Raw genomic sequence first — 27,815 nt, forward strand, 5'->3', positions numbered from 1 at the left:
AAAGTTGGTACATATGCAGGATCGTTTCACACACTGTAAATATCACAGAAGGTTATATTTACCAAGATCTAGCAGTAACTGTGTAACATGAGCATAGGAAACCTGTTCAGCAATAGACATGTTAGGAATTTACTGCAGCTTTATTGCAGGTTTACAGCTCTTGATGTGATATGAATGAAGAACAAAGGTACACAGTCGTCTTCCAATATTTTTTTTTATTATTTGTCATTTAAAGCTTATGTGTCCATCATCATATTTATAAGTTTATTTGCATTGCTGAATTACTGCAAAGCTATAAGATGATTTACTCTTTATGAGGGGTGTGTAAAGCCATCAACTTAATACAAAGGTACATTCACATACTGTACCAAACGTTCACAGCTGTCAACTTCAGGCATTAAAATCTGTTTCATTCTCATCATAAACTGGATTTATAAAGTGCACACCTGTCTGAGTCAAAGAGATTGAATTTTTAGTTTCAGTCCCATACAGACCAGGAATTTCAGGCATCAAACTGGGCTGATCAAACATGGGGTTATCAAAACCATGGTCAAGAGGTCCACCGACATCTCCAATTTCAGTGTTCTTCTTGAAGCTGCCCAGAGACGGTATCGAAGGCATTAATGGCATTGATGGCATTTTAACAACTCCCTTACGAACCAGGACACCCACAATGATAATGAGAGCAATCATAATTAAAACTCCAAACACAACTCCAACCACCATGCCAGTATTCCCTCCAGACTTATTGCTGCTACTGCCAGAGGAGGACTGAAACTCAGCCCCAGTAATTTGCAGGTTTAGGCCATTGGAACGAATATCCTTCACTAAGTCCTGAGCAAGAGCCTCTGATATGGCTCCAGTCTCTCCATCTAGAATCACCACCTGGATCTCAGGTGAGGTGCTGAAAGGGATGATCCCCATGAGCTGCTGTGGCTTGAAGACTTTCGACATCCCCAGCTGGATGGATTTGTATTTGGTTTGGACGAGAAAAATGTGATGGATTCGTTGCCTGTAAGATTGCAGGTTGAAACCGTCAGCAAAATAGATGGTGACAATGGCACCGCATACTTCACAGCAGTGTCCTACAGGCAGGAGAGGTTTCTTACAGCTCAGAGAGGAGCATTTTACAGTGTTACAGATCCTCTCATGGTTTATAGAATTCCCACAGTCACAGCCAGATGGATCCCCACAGCCCGGGTTCCCAACAGTGACTGCAGAGGACCCATGAAACTGCAGCCGCCCTGAGGGTGAGCTAAGATACTGCATAAACTCTGACCCACTATCAAATATCTTTCCGAGCACAGACACTGATTTTACAGGAATGCTAGACTGACTGGAGCTGATGTCCACCCGGAAGGAGGACAGGGCTTTAAAAACCACATCATCATACTGGCAAGGGACAGTCTCCTCATGGACTGAGAATAGGAAGTTTCCCTGCTGCAGGTCATGCAGAGTTTCAGCTGTCTGCCACAGAGCTGGATCCAACCACTGAAGAGACTCAGAATCTTTGAACTGGGTCGTGACACCGTGTCCACAGCCTGGCTCTTGTCCTGCTGAAACATAGAATCCAGATCCAGAATTCAGAATAAATTCTCCATCAACAGGCAACCTCATCTCCTGCAGAGTGTGTGTGGTCTCCACGAACACAGACACTTTTCTTTGGGCTAAAAACTGAGCTACGTCATTTCCACATGGAGCAGCTCCTTTGTCCCAGTTAGTCTTATTCTCAAAGTTGGTGTCAGGAATCCACTGTTTGTACAGGGCATTTGCTGTGCCAACAAGACAGAAGAGAAGGAGCATGTCTGTTTTTTTCAGCATCGTGAACATTTGTGAGAGACTGAGGGAACATTACATGACCTTTGTTTCCAATCTTGTGACTAACACATGAGTGCACACAGTTTACCAGTTAAGTTGATGAGTCTTCTCAAGCAGGTGACCTGTAAAAGATTTACATTGTCTGCAAAAACAGGCCTTTAACATCTTCTACGTTTTTTGTTTGAAGTATATCACAATATAATAAAGACTAAAGTATACAATTAGATGTATTTTTTGTGTCCATTTATTATCCTTTTGCTCAGATTACTCAATCCAGATACTGTGAATGCAGAGCATTGAAGTAAATGCTGGTAAAGTGAGCAGGTACTGGAATAGAAGGGAGCAATCTTCTTTTTTTTGTGATGCATGTAAACAGCCAATGCCATATATACATCGGACAAACTCAACATTAAACCTTAAATATAATTATTTCACAGATATACAGTAAATTTGCTGGCGGCTCAGTCGGTTAAGCATTGGTTTGGATGCAGAAGACCCCACCCATCCACCAAGGGCGACCCTGGTGCCAGTCCCAAGCCCGGGTAAAATGGGAGGGCTGCGTGAGGAAGGGCATCCGGCGTAAAAACTCATGCCGAATCAACGTGCGGAACCCGGTCCCAACGATTCCTGAAGGGACAGGCCGAAAGCCATTGATCTTTTTTAAACTATTGCTTTGTTGATTAGTTGGTTGTAAGGCATTCACTGGAGTTTCAATGTCTTCAGTAACTAGGAGTCAAGTTTACTCAGCAAAGGTATCCAAATAACTCTCCAGCTTCTCTGAAAGGTACCAGATTCCTGTAAAGAAAAACCAAACAAACACGCACACACACGCTCTTTCAGGGGTGGTGTGGGAAGAATCATGTAAGCACAAAATAGATTAACAATTACATGAAATAGAAACAAATGGATCACTTGGTGATTCCAAGTCACCTTCTCTCAGTTGTCACCTGTGCCAGAGTTACATGCTATTAGAAACAAGTATGTTGTTGAGTCAATCGCGTGGCCTACATGAGCACTGTGGGTGTGGGGGATGGGAAAGAGAAACCACCAACCTGCTGAAACTAATTACAACAGTTTCCTCACTGACTGCACCTCGTGCACTGCACCTGTTTACTGTGTAACCTGACCTGCACACAGAGGAACGCTCGTTCAGCCATTTTCTGTTTTGTAGCTTTCAGTGTATCGCCTTTAGTTTCCACCGAAGAACTTTACCTGTGACAAGATAAGGCCAGGTCCAGGCCCTGCCTGGACAACATCTTTACATAGGTGCCAGATGTGCTTATTTATTACTGTGATCTCAACTTAACTACTTACACATTTACAAGGAATGTGTTGGACTTTAGTAACACTGTAAAGAAGGGAGAAAAAATATATCATTAATCTTTATGGGGTTCATCATTAAGCTTTCATGGGGTGTACCTAGATCTAATTAATTATTTTGTGTTTTTTTGTGTGTGTGTTTAAAAAAAAATCTTTGGGTTGTTGGTCTTGCACTGCACACAATTTAATGACACATTTCATTTATAGACAAACAGAGACTGATGCTGTGGAGACCCATCCATCCAACTTCGACACAGCAGCACAGCAGGAAAATAATCAGTATTTCCTCAGTCCTGCTGATCTTACCAATGTGCAGGCAGTGACTGAGAGGGCTGCTGTCAGGTATTATTTACATCCTGATCCTGGACAGTGCTCTGGTCACAGTGATGCTTCAAGCAGCCAGGTCGCTGCTGCTCTGCATCGACAGAAATTTCTCATCATTGTTCTCCTCCTCACTATACTGTGGATGGTCTTTTACACCGTCTTTACCTCTAAAAAGAGCAGAGTGGTCTTATATGAAGACAACCACACACCATGGCTCAGAGGTGAGAACTCTCATGTGTCAGTTTTAGATGAGAATTATTTCAGGAATACTTCTGGTGGTGGCAGGACTTGTAACATTCATAGCGTATAAGGTGGACATACTAAAAGACAATGAAGAAAAGAGAAGCAAGGCCTTACTGTTCCATTTCATCATGAATATATTATCTGTCTTCACTGTGGTTGGCTACATTATGTACAGGCTGGGTCACAGGGAGTGTGTCTTAGAGAAAAAAACCTGATACTGGTGAAGGTTTGCTGGTGATCACCTTAGCGGGGCAGTTCTGGGTATGTTGAGGTGTACTTAATCTCTGAGCTTAACTATTTTCAGCATGGGGGGTTATTATTTGATAATTTATGTATTTAATGTCTAAGTTGACATACTTTAATAAATTGTACATTATTTTTGACTTTAATAAGGTTGAGTGTGTAACATTATCCAGTAGTTAATAATTGTACATTGTATCTGTACATTCATGACTGGAATCTTAGCTGTTTATTATCATCACCTTCACGTTTTGGAGAAATTTTAATGCACTTTTGTAAAACCACTTCAAATTTAGACTTTATTACTGCTATGGACAGACAGCGACTTCTGCTTTTTTTATGATTTAAAAGTGATGTAAAAGTCAGACCATTAACGCAGAGAGACATTATGCCATCTAGTGGTCAGCTTTGACTTATGTTACATATTGTAGCCCAGCTACATACAAAGGATGAAAAAAGTAAACACTAAAGTAGCTGCACACAACAGTGGTTGTATAGCCTCGTGACTCACGGTTACTCTTTATCATTCACATAGCTTGAATCTGAGACTTTCCATTAAAGCACATCGTGACCAACTCAGAATTGACACGTATCAATATATATTTTCAGGATAATTTAAGGAAAATACAACTTTCAACATCAAACATACCAAGCCAGATCCAAACTTAAATCTGGTCATATACATTAAAACATACAATTTGTATTATTGTCTCCAAAGACCTGTTTGGTAGAGTTACATTATCACAAACTACAACCATATCAACAGACAAGCGCACGTTCAATTTAAACATGGCAAGTACAACAAATAACATGAAACACCAATACTGTGCCATCCGAGATGTTACAAGCCTTTGCTGGACAGCATTATATCCTCTATACGTGTTTGACTGACTGAATTAAACAGTATTTCATCTTTCCGTTCTAAGTCAAAAAAGGAACCTCAGCATTTCGGCAAATGCACCAGTCTTCTCAGTGCTTTGACAGACATTCTGTGGTCTTAAGGTCTGGAGAAACACAAATGTTCAGGGGAAAACATAAATAATTTGACCATCTCCCATCTTAATCTGAGAGGTATCTCATACCCAAGTTGGAGGTATGTGGGCAAAGCCTTATTATGATCATGATGATTAAGGAGGCAAGTTAAGCACAGAGGTTTACCGAGAAACCAGCAGATACTCAAGAGGAGTGGAACCCTAAAGGTGAGCTGTCCCATTTATTTTAGTCCAAAAGCCTTCTGTCTACATCCTCTGGATCTCAAAAAGGCGGACATCAGTGTCATACCAGATGGGAGGGTCCACATTGCTAGAAGGAGAAATAAGATGTTACTTTAAATCAGTATGGAAAGATAACCATTTGCATAATGTTCAGCTGTTATGTCCGACTTACCGCAAATAGATGACACCCCACATGTAAGTGCGAAACCACATGGCGGTGCCTGCATTGGCCTGATACTTTCTGATGAGGATGGGGTGAGGAACTGGCAGCAGGCCCACTAATGTACCATGCTGAAGAAATTTCAGGATCTCTGATTCGTCTGTGAGACCCCTTAGGTAAACAAGTCAGCACACTTTTGAGAATAAATTCTGGGAATATTCCAAAAACAATTCAGCCAAATGATTTTTACATGACAAGCAGGCACACAAGTGTTTCCATACTTGTCAATGCAGATCTTCTCCACTTGGGGGACTAGCACTTGTAGAAGGCGCATAATAGTCTGCAGGGGTAGCTTACACTTCCAGGAAAGGACCTAGGCCAAAAAAGTTAGATCTCTCTCAATTAGTCATTAACAGAAGTCCCAATATTTGTTAAAAATAGAAGGCAAGGACGAGAGGAAAATATGTTACTGACCCATTCTGGTGTAGGGGTCCAACATGATGTTGAAGATGCACTTGACAAACATCTTCTCTCCATTTCTGCTTCCGTGTAGAAAACATCCTGATAATGTAAAGAAATGGCTTTACTATTATGTGCATATTTTTTATATAAACACCTACACACAGAGACACCCACTTACTTCATTGTCTTTGCCTGAGTTTGACTCTGTGTCACTGGTGCCAGCAACTGCACTTTGGTCTGGATGGACTGTGTGTGGAGAGTCTGTCTTTGGAATGGACACCATGGTACCATCCTCTGATACCTGGGACTTTTCAGTCAGTTTATCAATGCCTGCAGAAAACCGTGAACCACATGAACCCTAAAGGATTAGTTTGGTAAGATATTATATATTTTTCTTATTTTCAAGGAATCCAAAATCAAGAATGAGCTGATCCTTTTAACATGTATTAAAATCCTGATTTTTGTGCCACAGAGCTTCATTTTGTATAAACTTTAGTACAACTTCATAACTGAGTTTTGCCTTTGCACTGCAGTTTTCCATGAGCATGGGCACAATAATAAAATTTGATTGAATCCTACATAAATAGCAGTCAGTAAAACAAATCCACAATTGACGATAACCCTAATTATTATAGATTATCAACAGATTATCCTTATTCTTCTGAAAACCTATGCCAATTATGAATTATCAATTATTGGCAGGCTTCTTTGTTCAGCAAGTAGCCGGTTTAACCCTCAATCTGTAAGTCCAATTTGGACACAGAGCCACTACCTGGCATGGCCACCAGACTGGTCTTCAGTGTACCAGGCTCTGCTGGCACAGCAGGGTGAGAGCCCTCCATGGATACAGTCTCCTGGGAGCTAGTGCGAGAAATGACATCTGGCGACTTCCTCTTCCTCTGCAAAGCCTTTTGGATGGAAGCTGGATCGGAGGGAAGGTTGGCCAGCTGGTGGAACACATTACGTTTTCGGATGATGGCGTACACCAAGTTGCAGTTTCCTGGAGGTGAGAGAGAGAAAGAGAGAGAGAGAGAGAGAGAGAGAGGTCAGATTTATATGAAACATTATGTTATTTTCAATGCCCTGATGTTTACAACAGCCAGCTTTCTCTCACCGTCAAACTGGTACTGGATGATATTGTTGAAAGCCTCAAGAAGGAAGAACACAAGATGATGGTTCTGTGCTGCTGAGAACAGGAACCAGCTGGTGGAGAAGGCCTCCAGCAGGTGGAGTAGTTTATTGGCTGCCACCATCGACAAGCTCTTCAAGTAGGGAGACACTGCAGAACAAGCAGAAGATGGATTAGGATCACAAATAAACTATTAAATCTTAAAAATTATTTCTTATGATATCAAAACTTTTTGGTAGTTGATGTAACCAATAAAATCTGTGCATTTTCGATCAGCAATTTACCATTTACAACAATAGTGAGCAGGCAGTCAAACAGTGGCTGGAGACGCTGGTGGCCTGTGGTGATAATCTTGTGAAACACCTTTAAAACAAACAGAGTAACAGCTTTCAGCCCTGAGTGTTTCTCATTAGCAAGCGATAAGGAACATTAGCATTACTGGTGATGTAATGCTGCAGTTGTCTCACCACTATAAGTAGGTCAGCATGAGTCCCTGTGAACACGGGAATGTCCATAGGCACATGGATGGAGTAGGGCTTATTCAAGCGCACACCGAAGTTTCTCTCCCCACTCAGCAGCAGCAAAATGAACACGCCGATGTGCATTAGTCCGACACGGGCTTCAAACGAAAAAATAAACACATCAGAAGGAGAATAAGAGCACACGAGACATAGAGGCTTCTGGGGTGCAAATAAAAAAAACAACAGGATGAGACTCACATTGGTCAGCTCTCGCATCATTCAGGTAATAAAGTATAGGAACCAAAATATCCAGTACATCACTGCTCTTCAGGACAAAAAACAGGAATTTCTGTCCAAGAAGCACAAAAGGGGTTATCTAGAAGAAAGAGAGCACTAATGCACAAGGGCCCAAAAAAACTCCTCATTGTAGGTCTTACAAACCTTATTGAAGTCACAAAGCTTCCAGAAAAGCACCAGCAGCTCTTGGTGAAATTGGATCTTCTTTGTGGAGTTAGGTAAGTACGTTTGAGTCAAAGGGTTGGTCAGCAGACGAGCTAGGCCCTTCAGTACAAAGTCAAAATCCTGCCAATGGAAGAACACACGAATCTCTCGACATGTGACCTTTACCAAGAAAATCTTTGTGTACATCATAGAAATGCTGATATAAATACCTCCTCTCTGTGAATTCTGGACAAATAATTCACAAACAGGTTTTCAGGGCCTGTAGACTGATCAAAGATACAGAGATTTATTTGATTAACATTTTTTTAAAATGTTAACATAACTTAACAGATTTTTTTTTTTTTTTTTTTTTTTTTTACCAGAGCTCTTGGTGTCATACCTCTTGTTCCTCTATGCTTGTTGGGGAGGCAGGGCGATTGAGAACCCCTCCATCATGCTCCAGTGTCACAATGAGAATCTGCACCGCCTGCTCCACCAGCTGCTCCCGGTAGTCAGCAAAGAGCAGGTGGTTGTATGGGATCCCATAGCCCACTGGATCATAGGCGCACACCACATTCAGTAGAGAGGTGAACAGAGGAAGAGCATGTCTAGGGAAAAAGTAATGAAGATCATTTTAGGAAAAAATGGGCAGATGTACAATGCGGTCTTAGTCTTTAGTTGTCATTACAAACTGTGAAATCCTGAATCACTGTACCTGCTCTGTGTTACACAGTGGAGTGGGTTTTTTATTTGAGTTTAGAGGTAAAAACTGGTAAGTGAGGCACAGAGTGAACCAACTGACCTGATATTGGCTCAGTACTTTTTAAAAACCTTTTAAAATAAAAATTAAAGTACAGTCTATGCTGTATTTTTAATGAGGAAAAATGATGTGGGAACTCAAACACAACTCCCGACAGAAAACCGAGGCACTGGTTCACACACGTGTTTGTATGAATGTGCCTACATGTCCATTACCTGTTTTCTGTAGAGCAGAAGAAAGTCACCCAGGGGTTGAGGACATTGTTGTCAGATGAAGGAGGCAGGTACATGGCCTCAGAGAAGCAGGTTAGTAACAATCTTAGCAGCTCTGTCCTAAAGTGGACCAGAGACAAAGACGCAGAGGTGGAATTAAAAAAAAAAGTCTGTTTGTTATACAGATGTTGCAAAGCAAAGCTGCACACAGCCAGCACACTCACCTGTTCAGATCATGGATATAGTTGAGAGGGGGTGACTGCGCAAAGCCCACCCCTGCTTCCCAGATATATTCACAGCTGTCTATGGACTGCATGTTCTCTACTGAGTCCTAGATGAGGCAACACAAAACATCGAATTATTTTAATTATAGGACAAAATTACGATTCCTCACAATTTCCATTTAATAACATTGCAAATCACTCAGAAATTTTAACCTTTTAACCTAAAGGAAACAATAGAAAGAATGCTGTATTCTGACATGACACTTTGATGTGTCATTAAGGGAATAAATGCACACTTGTCTCAAGCATCAAAGTCAAAAGCTTTCTCCAACATTACAGCCTGCACAGCCTTATTTTCCTAAAATCTTACTCTAATGATTTTTTGAGACACGCACACAAAAAAAAAACACTTCTGCTATTTCTTCAAGAAAACAAGAGCTTTGTTTAAAAGCATCAAAAAGTTGTACTGTAACTGATCCCACTTTCCTCGATGCCGTTAGAGGTGAAATAGTACAATCATGGGAAAATAATAAACAAGGTATCATTGAATGTTAAACCACCAAAGAGCATTCATTCTGAGCAGCAATTTTGCAGTCTGACACGCAACATTCCTTCATTACTCTTGAGAGAAAAGGAGTTCTTCCTGGTAAAACTGACAGTGTACTGTATCATCTACTATGATGTCTTTGTTCTAAAAAACTAGCATGACAGGTTAGTGGACTAGTAAGACAAAAACAGTGCTAGAAAATATGTGTAATTTTTACAACAATGTGACATTTGTCATAAAGTATCAAAAATAATTGCTGGATGGTGATGAGAGTTGATGACATTGGGGTTCACAGTATCAGGATACTGGCTACTCACGGGGCCTTTCTTGTGGCTATGCACAGTGAAGTCAGGGCAGAAGAGCAGGTCAGCGATAGCCAGGAGCAGCGACTCGGCCAGTGGTCGAGCTCCATCATCATCATCCAACTCATCTGTCTGGAAAGTTTAAAATTTATTATAGAGCCTTTAGACTGTTTGTATACAACTTTGGGGATTTTTATAGGGCATCTCCTGCATCTCCTTACACCAGCCCGCCCAGCACCAGGCACTGTTGACCAGAAGAACCCTCTCCAGTCCTGGTCCTCAAAGATGTAAGGAAGGATGCGGCTCAGGATGCGAGTGCAGTTCAGGATCACCTGCTTCTCCCTCTCTGTGGGACAGCCAGACTCCGCCCCTTGCACCAGCTTCTCCACAGCCTGAAGGATAAGGAAATGTGGGCAGGACGTACATGAGAATGAATATGTGCAGTATAGAACCATCTTTTGAGCCAGACACAATGGTCATTTAACCTGACACAGACACATTCGCTGTCGTGTTTTCACTTCCCTGGTCTGTGGTTTCAGGTCAATGAGGCATTCGCATTCAATGTGCATGGTACCTTATAAACTTGTATGCTGTTCCATCAAAACTTATGTTCACACTGTTTTAAACATCAAATTGACTTTGATGCGGCTGGTCTTGTGAAAGAGACAATTTTAAATTAACATATTCTTATAATCTAATATTTCTCATTTACTATGCCCTCAGAGTGAAGTAGTTCATTGACAACTGTGTGCACAGGACATCCTTTACACTGGGAAGTAAACTATGTTTCTTCACCGTTTCTTTTGACAGGAGAAAATACACATATTTTGCCCATGAGATAAAGACATATCTTGTCGTTTTGGCTCTTCAACAAAGATTTACTCTTGCAAATATTTCATCATCTAAGTTTTCAATCAGCATTATGCATAAGCTCAGCTTCAAGGGCTGTCGTCGCTTCCTCTTTCTTTTAATTAGGCTATAATTGCCCAGTGAGTCTGTTTTGTTTCTGATAGCCAGCCTCAAACGGAACCTGAGAGCAAGAGACGGGAAGCGAGGAGAAAGGAAAAGGAGGTGACTCACTAATTCCCACATCAGAGAACATGAAGCAGTGCTGTGCTGACAAATGTATGGGCAGGACTCTAACAAAAAAAATCCTGCCTTCTGCACAATATTATTCAAAGAGCTAGTTTTAATGTATCCAGTAAATCTGATCTAATGTATCACGCACTGATGCAGATGTTTGATAAGAGTACTACCTTGTAGCAGAGGGTTGCTAAATTTGAGGGAGACTCCTCTCGAACAGCTCTTATCTCTGCAGCTGGCACCAGTGCAAAAACATCCTGCACTGTGGTGGTAGTGTCTGCCCAGAACTGGTCCCAAAAGGCATCATCTGTGGCTTCCACTGGCTGTAGAAAAAGCGTTTACATGTTAATTCCCAAATATCTGAGCGTCCAGCTGACTTTTAATACAGTGGCTATGGTTGATCCTGCTTTGCCCTGCAATATAATTTATCGCAATTTCATTATAATACACGGTTTGTCAGTATCGTATTACTCAATTCACGCAGGGCCTACGTAATGACAATGTAAACACAACCTCTGTTCCCGCAACGACGTGAAAGCTTTATCGTGAATACTCATCTAAGCACTGTCCACCTGCCGCATCTTCACGTCTAGACGTACGTCATCAGTTTCACATAGCTACGACATCATATATTTTATCGTCAAAAACTAATCCTGTACAGCCCGAATTAAGGTTTATGGTATTGGCACAATCGATTGATATTTAATCTAACAGTTTATAATAAAAAAAGGATACGACGTGTACTTCGGCGCATGCAGCCTACGTCGATGTATGTTATAAATATTTCAATTATGTACAATAATTCCATTTGAATTTAAAAAGGCTGTATTCAACATGAGACCGTTTGTTTTGCTGGGACATCGTCAGCCTTTTTTAAATCCTCGGTGATGCTCTACAGTGCGCTCCTCGGTTCTATCTCTCTATAATGTCTTTTCATTTATTTGAAGGACAATTTAACCCACCTGCGTTTTGGTTGTCAGCTGAATCACTGCTTTCCTGAAGTTCAGTTTGGAATCGGTGCTACCCATTGCGACTATTTCCTTAAACTAACAGGACCGCTGCTGCTGAGGATCTCTGGCAAGCTCACCTCCGTCCTTTGCGTGAATGGTTGGCGGAGGCGTTTTTCTTTTTTCTTTTTTTCTCCTTTCCCCCCTGCTACTGTATAGGCAGCACTTCTTCCGGGTTGTGAAGATGTAAACCCTTCAAATTATGTTTTATTGTTTAATTGCTGAATAATCATTTTTTATAACATCCTTTGGTTGTAAATTATTCTAAACTTTGATATATTATAAAAATGCTTTCACGAGCTGCTAGTACGGCCTTTTATGTATGTATGTATGTATGTATATATTTAGTATGTATGTATTTATTTATTTATTTCAAGAACGCAGTTCGGGACTTGCTACCCTTAAAGCAATAATTACGTTAAATTAGAATATGTCGAACAACCATTCTATTGTGAACAACGACATCTTCTGGTGAAGACCAATATTGCTAATGGTGTCTAACGAATTACAAGTCTGGTTTGTATAACCTACAAACTAATGAAATAATTCTGTTTGACTAAATGTAATGATAAGTTTAATGAATATGCAGCGTTTTGTATAGGACTGCAGCCTATGTCCTTATTCCATGTTGCCTTTATCAGTTGTTATACCCCAGAAATTTCGACTCTCTACTACATTACATAATGTTATTTTTTCCGAAAATCTTTAAAAGCACCATCAGAGTTGTTTGCGCATGCGCACTATGATGTAAACATAACCGTCGCCGTCGGCTTTGGCCGTATCTGGAGGCTGGTGGCGCTAACGGTGGCTACACTGAGTTAACTAGAATAGATGCCAAGTTACTTTGGCTGTGTTGCATTTACATATTGTCTTTGGTTTGAAAGAAATGAAGCATTTCCTGTGATGCTTGCTACAGAGAGCTGTCGCTCATTAAGAGTATCATCTAAGACAATAGTAACTTAGCGTTAGCTTGTAACTGCTGATTAGCGCTAAGCATTTGGGGGCCGGCTTGTTAACTCGCGATAACAAACGTAAGCGTTGGATGTTTAGCACGTAAACGACTGAGCTGTGTTCAGTTTAATAGCCAAGTAACTGAAGTGTCGTAGCTGACCGCTTTGCTGATTACTAGTTACACCTCTATTAACATTGATCAAAATGACAATAAGCGTAACGGTATTGTGTAGCATGATTAGCTAGCTACCCAAGCAGGCTTAGTTTGCTTACCCAATTAATTGGACGTCGGCTCCCTGGAAGCCAGCTAGCGGCACATTAACAAGTCGTCGGCCGAACGGGTTTTGACTAAAACTAATCCAAAGGAACCTCAACGAGACCGATATAGTGTAATCATATGTTGACTGAAAACAGGTGAGCATAACCCACAATACTTAACCACGTTAACACTAGCTGACTAATCAGATAACGTAACTCACGTTACTTTGGCCTGTATTAGCCTTTTGCGGCAGTCGTTGTTAATAGTGTTGGTTGGAACACAGTTGACCATGGGTTGGTTACTCCAACAATTGTGTATTTGTCTTTTTTTATTGTTTTGTTTTTATTGCTGAGAAATGAGGTATTTTGTTTCGCATACAACATCAACTTGCAATGGTTTATATAACTGGATTGGTCAGAATACTCTGATGGTTTATTAGGCACACCTATCAAAAACTATTGCAGTGGAATACAGTATCCCCTCCCCCCCAAAAAAATACAAATCCTACAGTCATTAGTGTTGTAATGTTCAGATTTGTTTTCAACATAATATGAACATATTTTTATAAACCTTTTATAATGGTGGAATATTTGCAGGACCATTTCTTCCATTAGATAGATTGATAAGTTCTAGCTATGTGTACCCAATAAACAATGTATGTGCTTGCGCCCATAAAGGAAACGACAGCGCAGCGGTGGTGATGAGGAGAGTGGCCACCTAGTGCCCCAAGCCAAAAGGCAGAGCAGAGCTCATCCACTCTCACCTGAGCCAGGCCGAGATGCGTGGGACTCTGAGGTACAAATACAATTTGGTAGAAAAAACAATACACAATCTCTATAGACTCCATGTATGGCATGTTTTTTTAAAAACAAACTGTAAGTCAAGACAAAATAAAAACAAAACAAAAGCCTGATCATCATATTAACGAATCAAATTTAGTTTCAGTAACATAGAACGTATATGAGATATTTAATTGATAGCATTTTAAATTAAGGGTACTTATTTTTTAGTATTTTCCTGAATCTTTTAACTCTCTACCAACATGTCAATTCCACCTTTTAACATGGTTGTTGTTTGTAGAAACCTCCTTACATGCAAACACTCAGCTATATTATCAGTATATACTATAGAATTTTGACAGAATGTAGGTTGTTAGGATACGATGTGGCACAGCCCTAGACCTAGCCCCTTCAGTCACTGAAAAATTGCATATGGGATATTGTGGATACCCCGACTGTTTATGCATATCAAGTGAACACGCCACTAATAATGACATCTGACTTTCAGTTGTCCAACAGTGAGAGCAGCAGCAGCATCAGCAGTCCAGAACACGCACCTGGCCACTGTAGCAGTCAGTGTGTTGTGGGCTCCTGCAGTCCCCTCAGCTCATGTGAATCTTCAGAACTCGCTGGGCCTACAAACTTGGTGTCCTACCTGCAAATCAACCACATTCTGAAGGAAGCCCACTTCCAGAGTCTACAGAACCGAGGTCAGCTCAAAGACACATGATGACTTAATGTCCTCCGTCAGCCATCTCAGGACTGAGTCCCAGAGGCATGTCAGAGAATCCTGTGTTGAATCACTTCACTTGGCTCTTCCCCACATATCTTCAGTTAATGTGATATTTCACAACTCTGCAAATATGTGGATGGAAGCCTCTCCTGGACAGGTATCTGGAGGGGGTTCATCATTCAAATATATTAAGATGATAATCATTTTAGCAATAATAACTGTGATCCACTTAAACATGTTTGTGATCCACTTGATTTCTGACCAGTCTGGTTTACGTGCTGCTCCTAAAAGGCTTTATAGTGGCCAATTGGTGACGATGAATCCCTGTGTCTCAAATGTAAGAAGACGGTGCCACTAGGGCTGTAGAAAAGGCACCAAACACAATTTGTAAGCTGGTCAGTGTCACTCATTTAGTCTCCTAGTAGGGTATTTGGCTTGTTTTATGCCAGATCTGATGTCTATGTAAGTGACATGGACCAATCTCAGGGAAGATTTGCACTTGTCTTGGACTGCTCATTTGCTTTAATATTGGGGCTGTAGATTTCATGAGTGTTAATTTAGCCAAGGCAATAATGTTTTCTGCCTAAGATTTAAAAATGTTTTCATTAGATTTCAGTTGTATGTAGTGGCGAGTCAGACCATGGAATAACTGAATTGGTTTTATTTTCGGTAACACACTTTTAAAGGATTTCATAGCACTGCCAGACAGAATATTCAGAACTTATTTGTCAGCTACTGCCCTCACTTACGATGCAGCTCTCAGTGCAGATTATTTGATTACAACAATATTGTGCAGCCTTGGCAGTTGTGTACATGGATGATGGCTTTCTTTTATTATTATATATTCTCCTGACTGTGGACTTGACAAATTATTTTATGTTTTCAATATAAGAATGCCTTGTTCTCAAATTTGATCTAATTGTGTGATTTCAACATTAGTGGTTCAACTGATATGGGGTTTTTAATGGCTTCCGTCGATTTTTAAAGAGCAGTGAGGCCAGTGACCAATTCATAAATTAGACAAATATGCTCAATGTAAATTAACATTTGATGAGTATTGAAAATAATTATTGAAAACAAAAAATAGCATTGAATTAAATGAATTCAGAACCAGTATAGAATTAATTAATACTTAGCTCAGCTGCTGCTCTACAAATAAGTTTTTCTAAGTACACAATCACCTCTCTGTATAACAGCAGCATCTTATGCTTATGCCCAGTCCTGCCTTTGTATACCTGTACTTATACTCTTAAAACTGGTTTGGAGGTGTTTTTTGACAATTGAAGATGACAAAATTGGAACCGTATGCAAATCTTGAGGTCTAGTTACTAACAGTCCTGCTCATGATTTTCAAGAATATTTTAAGAACGTTTATTATTTGCTACTGACATCAGCAACAATGAGGGTAAGATTTAGTAACTAGAACGTCATCTGAAGTTGGCTTTGTTATTTTACCTTCATATTCCTGTGTAGACCCTATACAGTCTGTGTTATGCATGGTTCTCCATCCAGGATCTCAGTATCCTAAATCCTAAATCCATGCTTGGTTTCATAATTATTTTTTATTTTTATTTTTTTCCCTGTTGAAATTTGTTCCATTTATCTAACACATCAGTATTTGTTTTAGTAGAAGGACGCACATTTCTGCAGGTGGTCTACTCCTGGCAGAGGGAGGGGTAGGAGTGGGAGGGTAGGCTGCTGTCAGAGAGAATATTCACCAGAACTTTTTCAGTTTTAAAATTTGTAGGAAATTGGACTAATGGTATATACAGCCAGCTTTCACTTCACTTTAGAAGGTTTATAGTAATTAATGATCAGCCAACAGGTTCGATGTGAGAAGGTAGAGCTGCTACTGCTGTTATTGTCATTTTTACTTGTGCTGATAAACTATTTACTTCCCTCGTACAGTCTTAACTAAAGTTAGTGAAGTATCACAGCACCTGGGCTCCCTCTGTCCTTCCTCCTCTCTACTCTGCATGTCGAGCAGATCAGCTCTGCTCTCAGTCTCATAGAGCGGAGAGAGAAGAGAGACTGCTGCGTAAGAGAACCGCTAATCTCATTCACTGCTCTCTTTGTGTTAATAAAAAAGTGTTAATAAAATGCATCTGAGGATCGTGACATGGGACTAATCATCTACAATCATAAACATTAAACATTACCAAATGTTACGGCTAATTTTTTATTTAAAAATTTAGCACCATTATTATTGTGAAGTGATGCAGCTACAACTAAAGGAAAAGTTCATGTAATATCAATATCATATTACCTTATAGGAAGTGGGTTTGCACCTATAGTAGTCAGCAATGTGTTAACAATGTAGTGAAGTGGAACACAGGCTAATATTAGGTGGAAATTGCAGAATGTTAATGGTTTATATAGATGAATATCCCATCTTGCACATTTTCTATAATTCATGAGAATACAGATGGAAATATGTTAATTGATGGTGAGAAAACAAACTTTACTATGTCAGGGGCATAGGAGATTCATTTAGAATAATTAGATTATTTTGAGATTAGGTCAGATATTTCACACCGTTATGGTTACTTGTGTCTAAGAATATAGAAAAATGTGGCATAACATCATCACCAGGCTTGTTTTCTCATGAGACAACAAAAGAATAGTAACAACCATGAGCTCTACAGTTTTCCATACTTCTGAGATTGTTTTTTTTTTTTTTTTGGTATTTCAGCATTGTGGGAAATGAACTTCTTTCAGTCCAGAGGATTTGCAATAAAGCCTTTAGGAATAGAAATATATTCCCCAGCCTTTGTTTGCAATATTACAGGAGCCACTAATAAATTCAGTTTAAAATTGCAGACAAGCTTCTCTTTCTGTGCACTACCATTAGATCGTTGCTGTACCAGTGTCCCAGAGCACTGAACATCCAGGTGCAAGCACTGACCATAAGGCTGTGAGTCTCTCCTTTCCTTGAAGCTCAGCCTTTATCCCAGGAGTAAGCGTGGCCATTTCTTTTTATTTCTGTATTTTGAACTTGGAATATCAGAAATGAAAGCCTTTTGAAGATGTGGTTTATTTTTTTTAATGATTTTTTTTATATTTAGTGATGTACATGACATTTACCTGCCATTGCCTTTTTTTCTTTTAAATTACTGTTCTGTTCATTTAAAAAAATAAAGTTTTTTTTTCCAACAAATTTTATTATTTACTTTTTCATACACTTGATATTTAGTTATAGTAGGCTGAAATGTTAAATTAAAATTGTATGCTAAATCTGAAACATGGCAATGCTTAGCATGGTCTGTGTCTATTCATCCTGGGGTTCAATGAGGAAATACTTTTTAGGCTTTTATGTTATATGTACTGTATGTACCGAATAGAATTCCTACTATGTAAATTTTTTTTTATTTTTTTTTTTGCCTCCTCCAAATGGCTGCTAATGAATAACTCCCGACGCATTGAAACCATCATTAATGAGATATGACCCGTGTCTTTGGGAGGAGCAGTGAAAGGTGTCTTTAATTAGAACACTACATGTCCTTGTCTTGGTACAGACACAGTAACAGATTACATACATTAATGCACCACATGTAACCACGGTTACCTTGCCGGCCACTGTGGGTCCTCATTACTTGCCTCCTTTGATTCGCCTCCACTCAATCTCCAACTCCACCAAGATAGAGATGACGAATGAGCCAATAATGAAGGCTTGGTAATCTTTCAGCATTTTAATAGAATAGCTCTTTTCTCAGTTCCATGCCTTCTTGGTACTTTGAAAGACAGCTGCCAAACATGCAGCACAGCAACATGTGGAGAAGCACAATTAGTAATTGAACTATTACCACCATCGGAATTTTGGACATTTATATTTACAAAGCTAAAATAACATTAGAGCTGAATATTGCTGAAAGTTTTGTAATTGTGCTGGGATAAATGTGTTACTAATAGTTAAAATTTCCTTTTAAGAAGAGAGTGCATTTCCAAGAAAAACTTTGCCTTTTTAAGCAAATTCATCGACTTATTTTTACGCTCGTAGGCTTTAAACTATGGATGTTAGGTGCTATTAGATATTATTACACATTATCACAATGTAGACACACTATAGATTATTGTGTAAAACATTTTTCACAAAGGAAAATATGGGAGAGGTGATGTATAAGTTTTGGATGTATAAGTGTGCCAGTATTTTTTTAACTACGGTAAATGTCATCCTTAGTTCTAAACCCAAGATGTCTCTTTGCTAACTTGTCACTGATACTGAGCCTGGTATTGTTATGCATATCTCCTACTCAGTATATTTTGTTTGTGGTAGATATCCTGAGCCCAGATGTTCATAACATGAGCAGTAGAGGGCAGCACACTCTGAGTGTTAGCTGAACATAAACTGTATTCCTCAGTCTTAATCGCATAAATGTGGGGGGAATTCAACTACTGGATCCAAAGGTGTGGGCAATGTAGAAGTTATTTATCTTTAATCTGTTTTCATACATGTGCACACATACACATACACTGTCCTTTTGGTGCAGTGCACAGATATGAAGGTGGGCGGTGATGAATGGCTCATTTCAGCTGAGTGGAGAGGCAGGAGAGAGTTAAATGAACTGGCCTTGTTCTAGGGCCTATGTATGCACATACATTGTTATATTTTTACCATGGTAAGTTAAAAAAAATCTGGGTTAGTCTCAGGCTTCCTTTCTTTGTGTCCTCTGCAAAGATTCCTATGTCTCACTAAAGACAGTGAACACCAGCTACTCACAAGAATATACTTATCAGTTTCCCTTTCACGGTCAGCTCCAACACATGCAAGTGTAAACAAAATCTTAAATAATCTTGCTTGTTCAGGAATACTTTGGAAAGCCCAGAAGTAACTCATCACAGGACAGGTCCTCAAGTGAGTGGCTAAGTTATACGTAAGAAAATAAACATGTCAGAGCTAAAGGAACATGAGAAAGAAAGCTAAAATGAGTTAAAGCTGATTTATTTACCCTTGCTTATTTTTGCCAGGCTTTGGCTAAAATCTGTTTGGGCAGCTGTTGCCTGGCATGATATGGTGATTGGGTTGGCATCAAGTGTACCGCTTTCCCTCGTCAGCCAACACAAACATCTGCTTTGCCTCCCCACTAGCATTTCGACCGATATCAAACAACAAGGCTCGCCTGCTTCGCTGCCCTCCTGGCCATCTGAAGAATTAATGACCCACCAAGCACATTAGCAGTGCCCTATTGCCCCGGCCTGGCTGGAGTGGGGAATAGGGAAAGCCGTGGCAGGTGAACAATGAGAGGAAAGGATTAGTGGGTCAGGATGATGAAGTACTTTACTGGTCAGAAATAAGATGGACATATATTCAGGGGATTTTTGGATATTTGCTGCTTTTATGTTTTGTTTTACATTTTTACAGCGTAAGCTTTTATTATATATATATATATGTATATAAAGTGCTGGATTTAGAATCCTTGTTAGAATGTATTTTGTGGATCATACCTAAGAAAATACTTTTACTTGTTTAACTGACCAGCTGGTGGCAGAGGATTTCAGCTGACTCAAGTTGAGTTCACAAGTTGGTGAAATGCAAGTGTGTAGAAACAAAAACTGAGGAGAATCTTCATTCTTATCTTTTATCGGCCAGCCCACACTGCTCCCGTTAGTCCTCACTCCTTTCCAGCTGTTGCGGTGTGGAGAGGAGAACAGGGTTATCTCACTGACTGTAGCCTAAACATGCTGCCCCGTTGCAGCTGAACAACAGTCGTCATTTCCCTAAGCAAAAGAAAGCAAACAGTCCAGCCTTGCTCTATAGAACTGTCTGCAGCCTTAATGGTTTTAACGGGCTGAGCGGAGAAGTAAGATAACCGACAAGGTCAACATGCTTGGGTCAGTGTGTCCAGTTCCACTTTATAGGCTCCCTATTCAGTTTCACACAATGCACTCCAGAGACAATGTACAGTAGACTGTTTTCATTGTACAACAAAGTTGCAGTCCAGGCCCCCATCAATCATAATAAATGTTCACCCCAGAAGACACAAAGAGAGAATATGAGCAGTTTCTTGTCCCACATGCAGCCCACAACCATTGCTCGTTTATGGCTGCCTGTGAGAATGTACCCAGGCCCCGTCTTTTATTTGTAAAACTTGATGTTTACGTGGTTCAGTTTTACCCTTTTCTGGTGTCAGCACTCAGGCTTTCAACCCAGAGACTGCCAGAGAGCAGAAGTGCAATAGTTTAGAGAGAGTTGTGCTAAGTGGGACTGTTTAGGGTGGGATGGGTAGAGCATGCACTCAGTGCACCACCATACTGCTGTTTTCTAAATGGCCCCTATTAACTCAATGGCAATAGGCTGCACTCAGGCTTGTGTTGTTAGCTCACAGAAGACGGGCTACATGGCTCACACAGCCTGGTGTCGTCTCCACACGGCTGGCCTGCCACACTGGCATATTTCATCACCAGAGAACTGATATGGCGCCGCTCACGGCCACCAACGTGCAATTTGTTGCATTTGGACTATAACTGTCAGGAAGAGATATACCCTCACTTACATAGCTGCCCATAATCTGCCCCTCTCTCTGTATTATCCTAATTGAACCCATGGGCAGCCAACGCCATCAATAGCTGAGCTCATCTGCAAATTAATAAAACATGGGACCTCACCAAATCTATGCTTGTGATAGAGCTTGAAGCTACTTAGACACACTAAAAGAGAGAGTGTTTGTGATTGTTATTCGCAGAAGAAATGGAAGCACAATAAAATGTTCTCATTTTGCTTTTCAGCAGTGATGAGTAGGAGTTCTTACAGCTCCCACGGTCTTACGTGTATTCCCAATGAGCTCCACTTTCTCCTTCTTGCTTCCTTTTCGTAATGGAAATGCTTATTGAACCAATCAAACAGCATTTACCTAAACATGCTTTTGCAATCCACCAAGTAATGTGGTGATGTATGAGTTATAGGGCTCTGAGGTGCAGATTCCAGCTGATTCAACAGGTGACCACAAACCTGAGTGTTTTGTTTTTTCCTCTTTGCTGACTCTTGTTAAATCGCATATTCTTCGGTTTGGATTGAGGCAGGCAGGAACCATCAATAAGTGCCACATCGGCAGAAGTAAAGCGGGGGCTTTTGACTTTGTGTTTATTTTGACTGTCTGGACTGACGCCCAGTGTGATCTGGGAGATGTTGAAAGAAGTGGTCATCATAATAAGACCTAGATTTTAATAACAACAAATCCTGGAGGACACTGAAAAAGCAGCCAGAGGTTATTAAAGACATCTATCATGTCTACAGGGCTAATAGTCGCTCAGTCACCATCCCTTCCCCCTCCCCTTGCCATTGATGATCACTCCTCTGTTGAACGTGAAACCAAGGCCGTGGTGATCAAACTTCTCTCCTTTTTTTTTCCTCTCCCACACTGAAATCTCCCATGTTGCACAAACCCCTTTGTTTTCACACATACAGAGGCAGACTTTCAAAGACTGTGACCTCCTACTGTTCTTCCAGAAAGGAAGGCCAAGCCCAAAGCGGCATCACACTCTGAGATGAGGCAGGACTCCTCCAATATCAACACAAAGTTACCTGGCCTTGAGTGCGCCTCAAAGCTTTTGGTCTATTCATGGGTTTATTTTACAGCACAGTCAGTGTGTGCTGAAAAACACACAAACACACGCAAGAAAGGAATGCTGTGAAAGCTGGAAGGCCATGACAACTTGATGAGCCATCAAGACTGACTGTGAACAACCAGAAACAGAAAAGGCTGACATCACAGAGCTCGGGTATATGGAGTCATGGCTATATGGACAAAATAGAAAAACAAATTGCCTCTCCAAAGAAAATGGTGAGTAGTCTTTAGATAAAGCATCGTTTGGACATGCACATGATTGTTGAAACATTTCGATGCCACCATGAATGATGGAGCACACACGGGTCTATGCTGGACCAGTTACAAGGCTGTGGTGTAAAAACATGAGAAATCCTTAGACCAGAAGGAATGTGAGCTCCCATGAACGCTATATACAAACCCTTTCATCCTCAAAAACCCAATTGTTCTGCTTTAATAATGCAAACAAATAAAGAAGAAAGACATAAAAGATTTTTTATACTCCTTTGTCTTTGAAAGAGCTTTGGAGCTAAAAAGGGTTAATATTAAATTGCATGTACATGTGTGGAGTTGGGATGCGTCCACTTATTGTTTGTACTGTGTGTTTTTATTTTTTGGATTGTTCTTGGCTATTTCTTCTTTGTGTGACTGTATTCTAGTGGATTTGCAGTACATGTTAGAAATATTTAAAGGTGGACAAAAAGTTCAGGTTGGCTTTCATGAGTATTCCGTTCTACAGACAGACTATAGTACATTGTCTGTTTCCTTTGGCTCTTGTAGGAGCTTTTAAAACTTGAATAAATAACCCTGATGGTGTTATTAGGGTTATCTTGGCTCAGGCTTTAGACTTTAAGCTTGTGATGAAACCGAAGTTCGTAACTTTAAGAGAAGTGAAGATTTAGGGAACGAGTGATCTAATGATGACACTATTAAGTTACATATTTGGCAAAGAACTTTTTGGAACTTGGCCCATAATGGGGACTAAAAGTAAGGATATTCTGGCCCCTGTTGCTTGCAGTTTTAAAAGCTCAGGAAAGTGCCTTACAAATAAGTGATATAGTGAAAAATAAGTGACAGTGATACTAGGTGGTAAAAGGGTAAAATGAGGCTGTATGCAGTAGGCTAGAGTTACAGCAGAGATAGATTACAATAGATAACGGGATTTAGCTATTCTCAGATGATCATAGGATGAGAGGAAAGCCAGTGATGTCATTCGATAATATTTAAGAGGAGGAGCCTCAATAGGATGACAAAGACAGACTTCATTCTTCAGTATGTAACTGGATTTAAAGTACCCACAGCCTTTTTTTTACCAAAGTTAAAGTAAGTATAAGTGCATGAATTTTTACTTAAAGTTATTGAATAAAACACTGATCCAACTTGATAAAATCAAAGATCAAAAGCAGGGCTTATTTTAACCCTTTTTATGTGCTTACAGGTGGTTTACCCATGATGATAATTCATAATGTTTTTATAGCAGACAGATTTTCATATTAAAACCACCAGGAGGTGGTGTTATAATGTATAGTATAATATAATGTCCACTTACTATTAATAAAACAAAAAATACTAGAGCTGGTTGAGTTCACAGAAGAAAAATGTTAAATGAAATCTTCATGATGTAAGGCAAACATGTCCATGGTCCAATATGCATCTTATAAAAGAGATCAGATATCAAAGTCACCAGTGATATCATATCAAATCGACAGTGACTGGAATGTTTCAATCCCTTTGACTACAGTTACAAGCTCATTGTGCCAGCATTCTCTACCAGTGTGGGTTTCAAGTCTTTGTTAGAGAGAAAACAAAGGTAGGACAGTTTTACTAACCAAGGTATTTTGTTTCAAGCAAGCCACCATGCAACACAACAACACCTGCATTATGTCCAGCATCATTGTTCAGCTCAAGGCTGAACTCCATGAAGAAAATGCAAAAGGAGAAAATCTGATGGGCTAAAACAAGAAGCTCGGAAAACTTTGTCAAGTGAGGAACAGGTTTGAACAGACAAAAAAGAGAAAGGAGTATGCCACATATGTTGACAACCTTAAAAAAAGCTCTGAACTAGACCAAGCTACAACTGAAACATGAGCGGGAAATGAGACAGTATGACCATATCAAAATCTCCATGACAAACTTCGTGACAGGTGCGTGAAATATATCACAGAGAATAACAATAACTACAAAAAAAAAGGTAAAGAGCTTTACAGGACAGGTGAAAGAACAGCAGGTAAAACACAAGGACAAAGAACATAAAAATACAAAACGGGAGTTAAAAAGCACAAATGAGCAACGTGACCATTGTAAGCTCATATTCCTTATGTAGAAAAGCCAGCTAAGGGAGAAACAACTGACTAACACAAAAAGGTAGCTGAAGCTAAAAATCAAAACAGAAATGAGCTGAAAAAGGACACAGGCCCATTTCCATTTGGGCCAAATGGAAACATTAATTTGGCTCTAAATTTGCTGCTGTGCAGTAACAAACACTTAATAAGATAGGCAATAAATAGTGAACAGTATATGTGTCTCTGTGTATGTGTGTGCGTGTGCATGAGTTCTGTGAGTGTGTGTGTCCAGTTTGTCTCACATCATCATCGCATACAGGTTTTTGTGGAGCCGGGAGGGGCATGGGCCTCCAGCAGCTGAAATATGTCACTGCACTGAGTCTAAAATAGGTCCAACAGAAATATTTCTTGTGTATATGTATAGGCTATTAACTAATGCAATAAAAAGAAATTATCGTAAGAAAGGGATTATTTTGTTTGGTCTTTAAGCACAATGACCTTGTTTGCAATCGGGATTATTATAGAGAGGCTGAGAACAGCAGCCACAGCTTCTCTCTGATGTCTGTGTGTAAGTCTGTAGTCATGTAGTCATCACTTAGCCTGAGTAGAATTGCTTTAACTTAGGCTGAAAGCTTCATTGATATTTTGGAAAATATGTTTATTTGCTTTCTGGAGAAAAATTAAATAAGAAAAATTACTCCTTTGTACAGTGGGCCTATGATTGTTATATATGTTATATAATGCAGCAGGGAGCCGCCGGCTTAGCTCCAAACTTTCCAGATTACCACCGTACTCGCTGTTTCTTTAATCCTTTAACAATCAAAGTACCAATTATGTTTGTATAGGGCGTTCATGTAGCGTAACCTTCTGGAGTCTCCAGAAGTTAGCTGAGCGGCAATTACTCCGAAAAATTAAGAAATAGTTGTACAATTCATAAAATGTCAATTCTACACTTTGTTTTTATCTAATGAAATAAACCAAACGTATTTAGTGAGCTTCAAAGTTCAAAGGGGCTCATATGTGGGTTTTTGTTAAAAAAAACAAAACAGCCTAGCTCTGTCCCTGGTTCCCGTGTTTAGGTTAAACTGTTGCTTCAACACTGAAAGAAAAAACGTGTTTCTCAAAATGCTGCACTTTGATTGACAAGATGCATGGTTTGATTACTAGAGCCAAGACTGCGCTGTAAGAAGTAGTTACTCCCTACAGCTTTGTACATTAACAATTTCCTATTCAGGACTTTTGGTGCCTGAGTAGAGGATTTCACTGCTTACTGGCTACTGGGGTAAAACGTATTTTGTCATGTTCACAGTAAATGTCATTTCTACGAATGTAATCAGAACCTAGAAGGTTTGCCAAAAAAGAAATCCAACACAAATTTACTTCTTCAATTCTGTCTTTTTCAGCACTCAGGTAACATTTATTGTGCTGCCTGCATTCTATGTAATGATTTACTCCTTTCAAACTTCAATGGAAACACAATATTTTACACCCCTTTGAATGTCTTGTGCAGTGCAACAGATCATAATGTCGACTTTCATTACTGGAATGGGAGTTTTTGAAAGAGTAAACCTTGGAGTTTGTCCAAACAGCCTTGCTGAAAGTTGTTGTGCTGATTAACATTTTTTTAAAAGAAGTCGCTCACTGTCATTGTCACTATCCATAAAAAGTGCAGCCCAAAGGACATTAAGTGGAGGATTTATGGCCACCATATATTTGAGTGGAGGGCTGCTAAACCTTATGAAGTCTCTCCTGGTGCTGTAAGGTTTTGCTTTCTCTGTCTCGCTCTGTTGGTTTTTTCCCTGTTGCTTCAGAGTGCCTACGATTTCCCTCTCTTTATTTTCATTGGCATTTAAAGAGCACAGTGCTCTGTTGAATGTACTCTTTCAATAGTGAGCTTTTCAACACACACACGTACACACACAAACATATTAGAACACACATGCATGCACACACACAAAGAAAGCAGCCGTGAACACGCAGGGAGCGAACCCTGACTCTTCTACTCAATGCCACAGGATGCTGGAACCCAGCAAGTTTCAGACATACACCAGGTCTGAAAGCATTTCTCCCTGTCTATGCTCATCATTGTTGGGGGGCATTAATTGATTTTTCTTGGATTCTATTCCCTTTTGTGAAGTGGCTTTAGTCCTGGCTTTATGAAGGTTGCTGAAATCTATTCAGACCATTCTCTTTGCTTGGTGGAGCAGAGCACAGCAGTGGAGCAGCCACTGTCTCCACCTTCATTGGTGGAAATCACCCTTGCACATTTTAATCTGCCATCACCTGGGGTCTCATAACACTTTATAGCTTTATATGTCTCATCAGGTTTTATATTCTAGGATTTCACAAAAATGACTTTCCTCTTTTTATTCCTTCAGTCTTCTTTTTTGGCTTTTAAATCACCATCATGTTTTTCTTACATATGAGCTCAGAGAAAAACACAATTCTGAAATAACAAAGTGTATTTTATGATGTCTTCCAAATTAATATTGTGTGATTGAGTATACATAGTCTTTGGGATATAAACGACCACACAGTCCTCTACTGACATACACTCTTTCACTATTAATGCAACTTTTGGCATATCCCTATACTTTCTATATGTATGACTGCTGTCTATATTAATGTCATTTTGTGTATTTTTCTCATTCTGAATTCCTTGTAGTATGTGCAACCCTGCTTGGTAATGAATAAATTTTTGCATATTTAAAATATTTTATGGTCAGCTTTTTAATGCAGAAATACTGAAGGTCCATGTACACTCTACTCTCCAAACTATGTTCCACTAATTAAACTTGTAGCTGTTTTTCCTCCCATAAAACAGCCAACTTGCACCTCCATGCTAACGGAGTGGAGGTGTCAGAATCAAAAAATCAAAAATACTGACGTGCAGCGTTCTGTCTTCTTTTTTTTTTATGACACTTACTCACATGTACACATGCAGGAGCAGCTCATGCAGATGGTCCTAGGGTATAGCCACATCTGGTAACAGCTGGAGTTGTGAGCACATCTGTTCTGTCTTGTGTGGAAACCGTGAGTGTTGCTGCTGCTTTAATATTGACCTTCTCTTACATGTTTTCACTTTTCAGTTCACTGTGGTACCACAGCAACCAAAACCCAGCACCAGCAGGGTTCTCTAACATGCCCCCCAATTCAGATGGAATGGCCTATCAAGCTTGCCCAAGGGGAACAAATGTCTGCCCAAAGGAAATCGTTCACACTCCCATGCACATCATTTCTCTCCTCCTTCTTTGCATTCTTTCTCCTGTGACTTAACAGACTTTAATTGCCCTTTTTTGCTCTTTTGCTTTGTTCTTTTACTT

General features: G+C 39.9%; 3 protein-coding genes across 5 annotated transcripts; 1 reads left to right on the forward strand and 2 right to left on the reverse strand.

Annotated features, from left to right (window-relative positions):
* Positions 1-112: 112 nt before the first annotated feature.
* Positions 113-2,037, reverse strand: amn (amnion associated transmembrane protein). Its single transcript, XM_067476901.1, has one exon. The coding sequence runs from the start codon at positions 1,828-1,830 to the stop codon at positions 391-393; it is 1,440 nt and encodes a 479-aa protein (XP_067333002.1). The 5' UTR covers positions 1,831-2,037; the 3' UTR covers positions 113-390.
* A 2,490-nt stretch (positions 2,038-4,527) lies between these two features.
* hid1a (HID1 domain containing a) lies at positions 4,528-12,065 on the reverse strand. Of its 2 annotated transcripts, none has more exons than XM_067476900.1 (19): positions 11,903-12,065; positions 11,114-11,263; positions 10,079-10,249; positions 9,873-9,989; positions 9,009-9,115; positions 8,788-8,904; positions 8,213-8,420; positions 8,043-8,099; positions 7,813-7,953; positions 7,630-7,720; positions 7,378-7,529; positions 7,195-7,273; positions 6,896-7,060; positions 6,587-6,781; positions 5,960-6,111; positions 5,794-5,880; positions 5,601-5,692; positions 5,332-5,490; positions 4,528-5,247 (listed from the first exon to the last, which is right to left on the reverse strand). In XM_067476900.1, exons 1-19 carry the CDS (start codon positions 11,966-11,968, stop codon positions 5,184-5,186), a joined length of 2,370 nt encoding a protein of 789 aa, XP_067333001.1. In that variant the 5' UTR covers positions 11,969-12,065; the 3' UTR covers positions 4,528-5,183. The 2 variants fall into 2 exon arrangements, with proteins under 2 accessions (XP_067333001.1, XP_067333000.1); XM_067476899.1 differs by having other exon boundaries at positions 6,554-6,781; positions 11,903-12,064.
* A 617-nt stretch (positions 12,066-12,682) lies between these two features.
* LOC137099723 (uncharacterized protein LOC796453 homolog) lies at positions 12,683-27,778 on the forward strand. Of its 2 annotated transcripts, none has more exons than XM_067476904.1 (4): positions 12,683-13,312; positions 13,835-13,952; positions 14,445-14,646; positions 27,582-27,778. In XM_067476904.1, exons 1-4 carry the CDS (start codon positions 13,296-13,298, stop codon positions 27,761-27,763), a joined length of 519 nt encoding a protein of 172 aa, XP_067333005.1. In that variant the 5' UTR covers positions 12,683-13,295; the 3' UTR covers positions 27,764-27,778. The 2 variants fall into 2 exon arrangements, with proteins under 2 accessions (XP_067333005.1, XP_067333006.1); XM_067476905.1 differs by lacking the exon at positions 27,582-27,778 and adding an exon at positions 17,521-17,833 and having other exon boundaries at positions 12,685-13,312.
* Positions 27,779-27,815: the final 37 nt, after the last annotated feature.

This window comes from Channa argus, chromosome 15 (assembly GCF_033026475.1).
Source record: "Channa argus isolate prfri chromosome 15, Channa argus male v1.0, whole genome shotgun sequence".
NCBI classification, from domain to species: Eukaryota; Metazoa; Chordata; class Actinopteri; order Anabantiformes; family Channidae; genus Channa; species Channa argus.

Excerpts from the sequence above, each read along its gene's own strand:
- hid1a (XM_067476899.1), bottom strand. The coding sequence starts at position 11,968 with ATGGGTAGCACCGATTCCAAACTGAACTTCAGGAAAGCAGTGATTCAG. Across the intron at positions 7,954-8,042 it reads CCAGAATTCACAGAGAGGAG|GATTTTGACTTTGTACTGAA; the intron begins GTATTTATATCA and ends TTCCATTGGCAG. Across the intron at positions 6,782-6,895 it reads CATCCAGTACCAGTTTGACG|GAAACTGCAACTTGGTGTAC; the intron begins GTGAGAGAAAGC and ends TCTCACCTCCAG.
- LOC137099723 (XM_067476904.1), top strand. Across the intron at positions 13,953-14,444 it reads GAGATGCGTGGGACTCTGAG|TTGTCCAACAGTGAGAGCAG; the intron begins GTACAAATACAA and ends TCTGACTTTCAG. Across the intron at positions 14,647-27,581 it reads CCAGAGTCTACAGAACCGAG|TTCACTGTGGTACCACAGCA; the intron begins GTCAGCTCAAAG and ends TTCACTTTTCAG.
- amn (XM_067476901.1), bottom strand. The coding sequence starts at position 1,830 with ATGTTCACGATGCTGAAAAAAACAGACATGCTCCTTCTCTTCTGTCTT.